General features: G+C 36.6%; 1 protein-coding gene across 1 annotated transcript in view; it reads right to left on the bottom strand.

The window, feature by feature from the left end:
* BTNL9 (butyrophilin like 9) overlaps positions 1-11,624 on the bottom strand; it is a 33,302-nt gene extending 21,678 nt beyond the window's left edge. The window contains exons 1-2 of the mRNA XM_007483342.3: positions 11,406-11,624; positions 4,672-4,789 (exon numbers count right to left, since the gene is read on the bottom strand). Coding sequence (XP_007483404.1) covers positions 4,672-4,765 — 94 coding nt within the window. The 5' untranslated portion in view covers positions 4,766-4,789; positions 11,406-11,624. The remainder of the gene's footprint in view (positions 1-4,671; positions 4,790-11,405) is intronic.
* Positions 11,625-13,067: the final 1,443 nt, after the last annotated feature.

The raw sequence follows: 13,067 nt of genomic DNA, 5'->3' as shown, positions 1-13,067 counted from the left end.
CAGTATCAGATCTCAAACTATACTATACTATAAAGCAGTGGTCATCAAAACAATATGGTACTGGCTCAAAGACAGAAAGGATCACTGGAATACACTTGGGGTAAGTAACCTCAGCAAGACAGTCTATGATAAGCCCAAAGATGCCAGCTTTGGGGACAAAGATCCACTATTTGATGAAAGCTGCTGGGAAAATTGGAAGAAAAGTATGGGAGAGATTGGGTTTGGATCAACATCTCACACCATATACCAAGATAAACTCAGAATGGGTGAATGACTTGAATATAAAGAAGGAAACTAAGTAAATTAGGTGAACACAGAATAGTATACATGTCAGATCTTTGAGAAAGGAAAGAATTTAAGACCAAGCAAGAGTTAGAAAAAAATTACAAAATGTAAAAGAAATAATTTTGATTACATTAAATTAAAAAGGCTTTGTACAAACAAAACCAATGCAACCAAAACCAGAAGGGAAGCAACAAATTGGGGAAAAAATCTTTAAAACAAAATCCTTTGATAAGAATCTAATTACTCAAAAATAAAAGGAGCTAAATAGGTTATACAAAAAAATCAAGCCATTCCCCAATTGATATATGGATAAGGGACATCAATAGGCAATTTTCAGATAAAGAAATAAAAACTTGATTTAATAAGCACATGAAAAAGTGTTCTAAGTCTCTTATAATCAGAGAGATGCAAATAAAAGCAACTCACCTCACACCTAGCAGATTGGCTAACATGGCAGCATCAGAAAGTAATGAATACTGGAGGGGATGTGGCAAAGTCGGGACATTAATGCATTGCTGGTGGAGTTGTGAATTGATCCAACCATTCTGGAGGGCAATTTGGAACTATGCCCAAAGGGTGATAAAAGACTGTCTGCCCTTTGATCCAGCTATAGCATGCTGGGTTTGTACCCCAAAGAGATTATGAGGAAAAAGACTTGTACAAGAATATTCATAGCTACACTCTTTGTGGTGGCAAAAAATTGGAAAATGAGAGGATGCCCTCCAATTGGGGAATGGCTGAACAAATTGTAGTATATGTTGGTGATGGAATACTATTGTGCTCAAAGGAGTAATGAATTGGAGGAATTCTATGTGAACTGGAATGACCTCCAGAAATTGATGCAGAATGAGAGAAGCAGAACCAGGAGAACATTATATACAGAGACTGATACACTGTGGTACAATTGAATGTAATGCTCTTCTCCATTAGTGGCAATGCACTGATCCAGAACAACTCAGAGGGATTTACAAGAAAGAACACTACCCACATTCAAATGAAAAACTGTGGGAATCGAAAGAAACACAGAGGGAAAAAACTGCTTGATTACATGGGTCGAGTGGGATATGATTGGGGATGTAGACTCTAATTGATCACCCTAGTGCAAAGATCAACAACATGAAAATAGGTTTTGATCAAGGACACATGTAAAACCCAATGGAATTGCACATCAGCTAGGGGAAGGGGGAAGGGAAGGGGAGGGAAAGAATATGATTCTTGTAACCAAGGGAAAATGTTCTAAATTGACTAATTAAGTAAAATTTTAAAATAAAAAAATAAAAATGCTTAGCACAGAGCCTGGTGCAAAGAAGGTGCTATGTATCTGTTTCTTCCATTCCCTTTCTCTTCTCCAATTAAGACTAAGTAAATCTCTTTTTGTTCACTGTTGAATGAATTACAAGAATCTCAGTTCTCTTTAATATCAAGCAAAAATGACCAGAGGACTGGCCTAAATTAGACCCGATCCTAATCTGCTGCACAATTAATATACTTTTTTTTCATATCAGGTGTAGAGAACCACAGTGTGAATTTTGGAGTGCATAGGTCCCATGAACACAAGGATCATGTCTTCTATTTCTCTCCTATTCTCCAATTGTGCTTAGGTCATCATTCAACATGCCAGAAATGTTCAGTAGATGTTATATTTCATGATATTCTATTCCTTCAAGAAACCTTCCCAGAACTACTAGAAGAGACTTGATGATTTCCCTTCATTCTTCTTTGTCCAAAACCAACAGAATCTCATAATCATACAAATATTGTTTTCATACTAGTTATTATTACATGGCTCAAAATTTGTTGCTAGTACCTAGCAAACTAATACCTAGATTCCCAATATCACTGAAAAAGTATTGGCTCTGGGTTCAGAGTTTAGGTTCAAATCCCCTTCTGACACTAACTCTGTGATATTGGGCAAATTCCTAAGCCTTAATTATTTTATCTGTAAAATGAGGAGGGAGGGTTAGGTAGTCTCTGAGGTCTCTTTTATGACTATGATCTATGACTAGGTAGGTGGTATGATGGTTAGAATGATGGACCTGGAGTCAAGAGGATTTGAGTTCAAATTTGGCCTCAGATACTTAACAGCTGATATATATATGATACTTAAACTCTACCTCAGTTTTCTCATTTCTCAATTGTAAAAGGGGGATAATAATAGCATCTTATTCACAGGGTAGTTGTGAGGATCAAATGAGATATTTATAGAGCATTTAGCACAGTACTTGGCCCTTCTCATGTCATGCTGTATACATAATAAAAGCAACATTTTATAACATAGATTTGAGATGGATAGTCATGCCATGAACTTCTTAACTTAGTGTCTTCTTTTGCTTTTCTCCTCTTCATTTGCTTGTCTGACCAAAAATAATTTCTCATGATTGAGGAAAATAGAAGTTTCTCCCAAAGAGATAATTAAAAAGGGGGAAAGGATCTACTTGTACAAAAATATTTATAGCAGTTCTTTTTGTGGTTGCAAAAAAAATTGGAAAATGAGGGGATGCCCTTCAATTGAGGAATGGCTGAGCAAATTGTGGTATATGTTGGTGATGGAATACTATTGTGCTATAAGGAATGATAAGCAAGATGATTTCAGAAAAAGCTGGAAAGATCTACATGAAGTGATATAGAGCAAAATGAGAAGAACCAGAACATTGTACATGGTAAGAGCAATATTGTATGATGATCAACTGTAAAAACTTGCCTACTCTCAGCACTGCAATGATCTGGGACAATTTTGAAGAACATGATGGGGAATGCTATCCACATCCACAGAAAGAACAGTTGGAGTTGGATGGATGCAAATCAAAGCAAACTATCTTTCACATCAGTTTTTTTTTTACAGTTTATTTGGGGGTTTTAGTTTTTAGGTTTTTTTGCCCAGATCAAATTGCTTACCATCTCTGAGTGGGAGGAGGGAAGAGAGTGAGGGAGATGATTTGAATTTTGTCATTTTGGAAAATATATGCTGGAAATTATTATTATATGTAATTGGGAAAATAAAATATCTTTGGATTTTTTTAAAAAATGGGAGAATTTTAAAAACTCAGATAACCTTAGTGGATTATTGAATGGAAAATCCTTAAAACAGGAGATTCTGAAAGGGATTCAGTGGGGGATATTTCAGAGGGTGGGATGTGTTTTTTTCCTAGTTTCTTACTATGCTATTTAAAAAAAAACTAATTGCGCCTTTTGGCTAACTAGTTAAAGTGAACACATAACTGGAAGGTTGTGAACATGGATTTTGAGAGGATGTGGACACTCAGAGTACTTTGAACTTGGAGTAGCTTATCTGGCAAGTCCCCAGGTGGTACCTATTTAACCATTGGTAGGTATCCCATATATCTCTCTGTGTTATTGTGTTCCTTCACTTAGCACCTAGGAAGTCTTCAGAAGGCAATTTATTTTGCAAAATTCCAAGTAAAAATGATATATAGTTAGGTTAATTAAAGTAAAAGGAAAAAAAAGTTATTTTCATGGTATTATTTTAAGGGTACTATCCTTAAACTTTGACCTCTTTTATAATGCCATTCCTCTTGTTACAAGTAGCATAATTCAATAATTTGAAAAAGTTTCATAATTTCATCCATGTGGACACTTTCTCATTGATGTAGCATGAGTTGTTGGGATCAAAATCATCTATAATCTATTGTTTCATGACATGTTATTTTAGTGTGAATTTGTTAATCTAACAGTAGGGGAAGGTTGGGCAACATTAAGGCAATGTGGCATAGCAAAAGAGCAAGTAGTTTCAGGAGTCCAAAGACCTCAGTTCAAATCCCAACTCTATTACTTCTTTCCTATCCTTGGAAAAATCAATTTATCTCTCTGGGTCTCAGATTCCTCAGGAGAGACATTGAATTATATTGGGAACAAATAAACTCTGGCCCAAGGGCCAACTCTATGCTTATATTCATGTAAATTTTTTTTCATTAATGTAAAAATTATTTTTAGGTCATTGAGTGGGATAAAATCAGGGAGGGGATCAGTATTTGTTATACCCTGGACTAGATGATATCTGAGGTCTGTACCAGGTTTGGATTCAATGACCTTTTGTCTTTCTAACTTTGTATATGTATACATGTGTATGTGTTCAGGCACTGATTGGGGGCAATGAAAAGGGCTAGAATAAATTTATGATTTAATCAAGGTCAGACCCTTTGCCTGATAATGGCTAATTGAGGATGGTCATGAATTGTTCTCACTCATTCAAGGAATGAAACAGTCTTTAAACTTCAGTTCTGAAGACCATCAAATAACTTCCCACTATCCTTCTCCTAACTTTGGGTTGTTGGACAAGGGAATGGAAGAAGACTGAATTGTGAAACTATGACAAGATGGTGAAGGAAGGTGTATTTAGGTTGTTTTTGTGCCCCAAACTCATTTTACCTGCATTCAGCTCCATAAAATAGAGAAGGAGGAGGAGACAACTGGATAAAGATGAACTCTGGGACCAATGAGGAAAATCTGGGATATCCACCATCTCAGATCAAAAGTGATAGGATACCTGGAACATATAATAAAGAATAAGAACGTATGCTGTGTGTATATATTTCATTTTAGACCTGCTATCTGAATTTCTTTAAACTCACTACTTGAATTTCTCTTGTTCTGAAGTTCCTTATAAACACCTATGGCCCTGAAGGTTGATCATAGTTCCTCATTTCCCTAGCCTTTGTTTGTTCAAGGGTACCTTCAGGAAACTTTACAAACTTTACAACACTATTATCAAAATGTGAGTTATTATTATCATTGCGAATATCAGAAACAGCCCTGGGATTAAGGTGAATTGAAAACTCCCACAGGAAGCTCTCATTGTTCCAGCCAAGAATAGAATACAATGTGAGTGAGCCAGAGTGTCCAGATTTCAAGGTTTAGTAAATTTCTTCAGATTAAGGGGAAACTGCTGAAATTTAATGTCTCCCCACCCCCACCCCCCATCCCTGCCTCAAGCCAACTTCTTGCCTACTTCCCTTTAGCCTGGAACATAAAATCAACAAAACAAAACTATGCAACAGTGCTGATCTCTTGAACTGACTTTCTCCTAAAGAGCTTATATCTGGAGAATTGTGGGAAAATTTCTTAATAAAAACAGCTACTGACAGGGGAGGCAATGTGATATAGCAGAAAGAATAATAGACTCAATTCTGCTGCCCAGATAATATGTGACCCTGAGTCTCAATTTCCTCATTTATAAAACTGGACTGGACTTTGAGGTTCTTTCTAGTATTATATATTATCCACTGATAAAGAAAAACTATTTATTTAATATTATTTGCATATATACTCTGGAATACGGAGAATTTTATAAACTGGATTTTGTGTAATAAAGAGCTGTTAATGTTTTATTTAAATTAATCTAAATGTTATAATCCAAGAGGGACATTGGTAGCCTTAATAATTTAGTATTTATTACTGAATGGAATAGCAAATTCATAAATAATCAATAAGCCTTTTGCCAAACATCAATTTATATCTCCTTTTTACTAAGTGCTTGACATGCCCACAGGCAAGTAACCCTGGGAAGAACAGTGAAGTTTGAGATTATTTGCGCCCTACCCCTCCCCCCAAGCAACCATATTGGCATGCAGCCTTGGCTACTGCCTCTGCAGGTACTATAGCCCCACCCCTTCAGCAGTCACAATTATTGAAAACTTGGAAAATAAAGTACTCACAATCAGAATCCTTGGCATCATCAAATGGCACAGTATCAGAAATATATGTTTTTATTTATAGAAAAGAGACTAAAAAAAGAAGCATTACCTTCTACCTTGCCAACTGTATCCCAAGGGCCTTTCCAATGCTCTTTTCTTTTGAAACCTTCCATATTTGTAATGTTTCCCTAGTAAAATAGAGTCTCCTTGAAAGTAGGGGCTGCCATACTTTTCTCTTTGTATCTCTAGTACTAAGCACAGCTCAATGCAGAAAAGGAGCATTTAATAAATCCTTTTTTTTATTCAGTAAGACATAAGTTAGTAGTTCCCAATAGGCAAATGGCAGGATTTAAGTTTGCTATCCAGCTCTGCCCCACTCTTAGTTAAGAAGCACAATGTCCCTGTAGTGAAGAAAAGCAGAGGAAATGAATGGATGGCTTGGATGATCCAGAAACTGGATGTTATGAACATGGATAACTGAGAGTTCCCTGTGTACCTCTGGGTTTCTTCCATTTGTATCCTGCCATCTTGACAGGCTGCCTAAACACAAAGCTTTCTAACATTGTAACTTGCAGAATTCCTAGCTGGGAGATTAATGACTAAAAGAAGGTCAAGACTTCACAGGATGATTAAAAGGATCATAAAATTTAGAGGTAGATGGGACCTTTTAGCAATAAAGAACTTGATATGTTGACCTCTTTTCCTGCTTATATATTAATTATGGTCCTCTCAGCGTCTGCCTCAGGAAGAAGACCTGGAAAGAACTCCAGAGCAACAATGACAACAACAATTCATATTGACACTTTGTGGTTCACAGAGTACTTTCATTATAACATTTTCTGGGATAAAGGTAATATAAATATTATTGCTTTCATTTAACAGATGAAGACACCAGGACTCAGATAGGTAGCAAGTAACTTGCTAAAAATCGTAAGGCTACAATCTTTATCATAAATGACATATCATAAATCATAAATGACATTGTTGGGGCTCAGGGTATTCTAAGTCCCTATTTTACCATTATTTCTATTTTAACTTAAATGTATTTGTTTATTACATTAAAATATCCCCTTCCCTCATTAGAGAAGGCATTATTTGTCAATAAGATATATGTATATATAACACTACGTCTTGCTGATTTCTATTTATCAGTTCTTTCTCTGGAGATAAACAATATTTCTTTTGTTGTATATAATGTTCTCTTGATTCTTCTTGTTTCACTCTTCATAACTTCCTGTAGGTCTTTCCACATTTTTTAAAATTAACCTGTTCATCATTTCATATAGTACAGTAGTATGCCATCACAATTGTATGCCACAACTTTTTAACCATTCTCCTATTGACGGACAGCTCTTCAATTTCCAGGTCTTTGCCACCACAAAGTGAGCTTCTATAAATATTTTAGAAAATATGGATTCTTTTCCATTTCCCCTGATTACCTTTAGTTTTATAACTGTTTGGGCATAACTCCAGATTGCTTTCCAAAATGACTGCATCAGTTCACTGTTCCACCAACAGTGTATCAGTGTTCCCATTTTTCTACATACCCTCCAACATTTGTCATTTTCTGCTTTTGTCATTTTAACCAGCCTAATAGGTGCAAGATCGATACCTTAAAGTAGTTTTGATTTACATTTCTCTAATCCAGAATGACTTAGAGCATCTTTTCATATAGTTATATATAGCTTTGATTTCTTTATCCAAAAACTATTCATATCTTTTAACCATTTATCAATTGGAGAATGGCAGCTCAGAGCCTTATAAATTTAATACCATTCTCTATATATCATATTATATTATATTATATTATATTATATTATATTATATTATATTATATTATATTATATTATATTATATTTTTTATTTTTTTACAACCCTCACCTTCCTTCTTGGAGTCAATACTGTGTGTATTGGCTCCAAGGCAGAAGAGTGGTAAGGGCTTGGCAATGGGGGTCAAGTGACTTGCCCAGGGTCACACAGCTGGGAAGTGTCTGAGGCCAAATTTGAACCTAGGACCTCCCGTCTCTAGGCTTGGCTCTCAATCCACTGAGCTACCCAGCTGCCCCCTCTATATATTTTAGATATGAGACTTCTATCCAAGAAACTGTCTATAAATATTCCCAACTTACTCCTTTCCTTCTAATCTTGACTACATTAGTTTTATTTATATAAAACCTTTTTAATTTAATGTATTCAAAATTATATTACATCTCACAATGCCTTCTTCTTGTATCTTATTTATTTACAAATTTTTCTCCTATCCATAAACTTGATAGGTAATATATTTCCTGTCTTAACTTGCTTATGATATCTTCCTTTATGCCTAGGACATGTGTTTATTTTGATCTTATCTTGAAAATGGTAGAATGGTTTATATCTAGTTTCTGCTAGACTCCTTTCCAGTTTTCCCAAATTTTTTTTACCAAAGAGTGAATTCTTATCTTCCAAACTTGGAATTTTATTTTTGTTAACATGAGGTTAATATAAATTTTTACAACTGTTTGTGGTATGTCTAGCTTGTTCTACTAATTCCTTTTTTTTGGCCAGTCCCAGACAGTCTTGATAATTAACCACTATTCTTAAATTGTCTTTCTTTACTTGCCTTCCTCTCTTTTCTATACCTTTCTGCCAAAATAGTGAAACATGGTCACATCAGGGAGAGAAGAAATAAGATATTTGGAGAATCCTGTAAGTGTTAAGTAAAATCTTTTAACTTGGAGATGTAACCTAGGTCCTGCCAAAAGAGAAAGGATATTATGGCTTCAGGAGACCTGGGCTTCTAATCCTAGGCCAGGTTACAAGCCATCTGGATCACTTTGCACAATTTACTTCACTTTTCTATCTCAAACTCCCATAGGCCATAGAGAATTGTAGAGTATTAAAGTTAGAAAAGTTAAGATAAAAAATTATCTAGGTCAACTCTCCTTAATAAATTGTTCAGCATTATGCAATTTAGTGTCTATCTAAGAAATAAGAGGGGGCAGCTAGGGTGGCTCAGTGGATTGAAAGCCACACCTAGAGACAGGAGAGCCTCTGTTCAAATGTGGCCTCAGATGCTTCCTAGCTATGTAACCCTGGACAAGTCACTCAACCCCAATACTACTCTTCTGCCTTAATAACAATATTAATTCTAAGACCGAAGGTAAGGGTTTAAAAGGAAAAAAAAATACGAGATTGCAGCATGAAACATAGGAAAATATTGTTGAAAAAAGGAGTGTAAGCTCTCTACACCTCTCTAACATACCCTATTTTGTCATTTTTTTCTCTGTTTCTATATATATACACTCACACTCCTTTTCTCTCTTTTCCCCTCTCTTGTTCTGTCTCTCTCTCTCTCTCTCTCTCTCTCTCTCACACACACACACACACACACACACACACACACACACACACACACACACAAATATACAGGTTGTCCCAAGTCTTAGCATAGTTTGAAGCTTTAGTAGCTTAGTTATTCTAAGACTTTAGGGGACAACTTGTATAGTGCTTTAAAAGTTTCGAAGTGTTTTAGAGAGATACATTTTCTCCCTGTAGTCTTGAAACAACCCTTTGAAGTAGGTACTAGGGGTGTTGTTATTACAGATTTTAGAGATAAGAAAACTAACACTAAGTTGGTTAAATGACTTGCCCATGGTCCTATGGCAAGCAGTCATAAATAGGATTTAACCCAAGTTTTCCTGTCTCTAAGTCCAACAGTGTTTCTATTATTCCACCCTGAATATCCCATTGGCATTGGCTAGAAGTAATAGTATCCCTAGAGGGAGTAGAATGAAAAGGATGATTTTGGGGAGGGACTATCCAAACAAAGTTGCTCTATAATTGCTTTTTGTTATTCAATTCTTCTCTTGTCAGAAAGGTGTATATGCTCAAAATCCAATGACTTGCTTAAGGTCACACTCTAACTGGTCCAGGGTGTGACACTTCCTTGCTATAAGTCTCTCTCTCTTTCTGTCTCTCTTACAGTCTCTCAGTCTCATTTATTTCTATCTGTAAGATGGAATAATGTTAATATTACTTATCTTGCAAAGTTGTTGCTAGCAAAGCACTTTGTAACCTTAAAACAATATGGAAATACTGTTTTTTGTTTTCCTCTTTGAATCGTGCCCATGACTGTAAGCACAAGTCAAAACCCAGATCTTTCTAATGCAACATATTCACCAGCATCAGCATCTCCATCTTGTTTATAAAGAAGAGAGAAGACATTTATCTAGGTGGTTAAGGGAGATTATATTCCCATTTTATAGTTGAGGAAACTGAGGTATACAGAGATTAAGTGACTTGCCCAGGATCACATAGCTACTAAGTGTCTAAGACTGGATCTCAATACAAGAAATACAAAGTGGTACACAGCTGCCTCTAGCACAATATCTGACACATAGTTGGAGCTTAAAAAAAAAGTTTATTAATTAATTGACTGACCCAGAGTGATTAACTAGAATATATCCCTCCCTCTGACAAACAGCAGACATATGGTAATTTTCTGGGATGTGAGTCAGAGAAAAAAAGTAGGAACAGAAGCCTCATTCTTTAGACCCTTTCTCATGCTAGTCTTCCCTTTCCTCCCTAGATCCTATCTCACATCCAAATATTTTGTTGTTGGAATCTCTAGTGGTATAGTGAGGTTCAAATGAGATAATATATGCAAAACACTTTGTAAACCTTAAAGCAATATATAAATGCTGGTTATTATTGCTGTTGTTGTTGTTGTTACCCTGCAGTAACCAGGCCTCCTGTCTGGAGATAACTTCTTACCCTGAGCCTTCTACTCTACTTCTGTTGAGCTCAAGCAATGTTTATTGAATAAATACAGGGGTATCCAGGTAAATGTTTAACAACAGGGTTCTGGTGGAGGAAGGGAATGGGAATAGATGCACATACTTTCAAGTTTAATCTGTGTATATTAGCACTTTCTTAAACCAAGACAACCAAGCCTTGATTTGCAGTTATTGTCGATTTTTTCGGTATGAATGCTCACACTGAAAATATAACAATCTGCTCTTACAAGTCTGGACATTCCTGTGTATACTTGTTTTTAGGAGCTACCAAAGTTACCCAGCATTGCAAAAACTCCCATTTGGGCTGAGAAATAACAGCTAACATTTGCATATAACTTTAAGTTTTGCAAAGCTCATTCAATATACTCTTGTTTGCTCTCAACACCATCCCATGAGAAAGGTTTTGTTATCTTCATCTTGCAGAAAAGGAAACTGAGGCTGAGAGAAATCATATAAGACATATCTAACAAGTGGTTATCTAGTCTCTTCTTGAAGATTTCCAATAATTTCCTAAAGTAGCACCATGCATTTGGGGACAACTAATATTGTTCTTATATTAAATTTAAATCTGCCTCTCAGGAACTTCTACCCAGTGCTGTTAGTTCTCCCTCACTGAGCCCAACTGTCAGAAATTGGGCTTATTTACTCTCCTGTTGTCATTTCTGAAAGGATTTGAAAACAAATATCTTACCTGGCAGGCAGAGAGATATCCAAAATGATAGTGGACTCTTAGGTCTCCCCTTCCTCTACTTGCTCAACAAGGAAGCTAATTTTGAGGAATTTTCTCAGTCCGAGACTTTAGAATGATGGACTCGTCTGAAATAAATAGATAGTGCAAAAGACTAGAGGTCCTAATCCTAAAAAATAAACTGTTCTCCCTATGTCCAACAAAACCTCAGATCATAAGGAACAAAAAAAAAGGAAATGTCCCCATCATATCCTGTCCCCATGGAAAAAAAAATACATTGAATTACCATATAAATTATTCCATCAGGGGCCTTAGAGGAAAAAGGTATCTAGAAGCTTCCTGGAGTCACAGGACACAAGGAAGATGGTTATGGCAAAAGTTCAAGATTTTTTGATTGGTCTGCCTTGCCCAGGGCTAGTCTTGCCTTTAAAATAAAAAAAGAACATAAAAATGGGCAAAGTTGAATATATAAATTTCAACGCCCAATTTCTTACCCAAACCTGATCCTGGTAGGATAAAGGCAGAACTGGAGAAAGGGATAGAGTAGATTATCTCCTGTTCTTAGAGAAAGTGAGAATGTTCAGTCCGGTTCTGGTTCAGATTCCAAGGAGGGGACACACACAGTAAGGGAATACAGAAGAGGTACTTTATGCAAGCTATAGCTTGGGCCTCCACAAGAAGTGGAAGATGCCAAGCATTACCTAGGTCTGGCTTATATAGAGGGGCTAGGGGTGGGGGTCGTAAGACACATCAATCTTAGTCCCTGATACCCAGATGTTTCCTTTTAATATATGGTCTGGCTAGTGACCTAGGTCAGGCCACTGAAACCTGAGGTCTTGAGATAAAATATCCTTATGGCAGTACATAAATAAGTGTAAATCTTGAAATCTCTCAGACTTGTGAATGTTAAAAATTTCCCCATCGGGGAATTCTTAATTGGAACAAATTCTCTACTGAGAAACATTCCCCATTTTGATGAGATTTGATGAGTGAGAACTCACCAGGATCAGAAATGGGAGGACCTCTACTCCAACTGTACTTAAGACTGCTTTAGGAGAGAAAACTCCTTGCTAAACAATGAAAGTACTTGGACCCATGCTTATAATAAAGCAAGGAGTTCTTTGAGCCAGGCCTGTTTTTAGAATTGATACAATGGGATGCTAGGTACCTAAAAGGGTTAGGCAAGTTTTCTCTTGATGAGATTAGTTGACTCAGCTGTATTTTCTCTCGTTCAGATTTACTGAGGAGATTGGTCGACACAGCAGCATTTTCTCTGATTCAGACTTACTGAGGAGATTGGTCGACTTAGCAGGAATTTAGATGGGCAGTCCTTTGGAAAACGTCTACAGTGATTGGTAGATGTAGGGACTTAGGGGAGGTGACATAGGAGAAAAATCCCTATATAAGAAAAAGCAGAATCTCTTGAGGAGATATATCCTTTTGGAGGATCTCTGATGAGGACCACTTGGAAAGAATCTCTTGAGAAAGGCTCTGGAGAAGGGAAGCTCTTGGAGGAAAATCTCTAAGGAGGTCTCTCTGGAGCTCCTCTAAGGGGACTCTGTCCCTCTGGAGGCTCTGGAGAGAGGCCCTTTGGAACAGTCTCTGGCTGGAAGGCTCTCTGGTGAAGTCAGCTGAGATGGAGCTGGCCTGGTGTCACTAGAATCC

The sequence above is a fragment of the Monodelphis domestica genome, chromosome 2, assembly GCF_027887165.1.
Source record: "Monodelphis domestica isolate mMonDom1 chromosome 2, mMonDom1.pri, whole genome shotgun sequence".
Classification (NCBI taxonomy): Eukaryota; Metazoa; Chordata; class Mammalia; order Didelphimorphia; family Didelphidae; genus Monodelphis; species Monodelphis domestica.
This window is presented reverse-complemented; position numbering and strand designations above follow the sequence as displayed.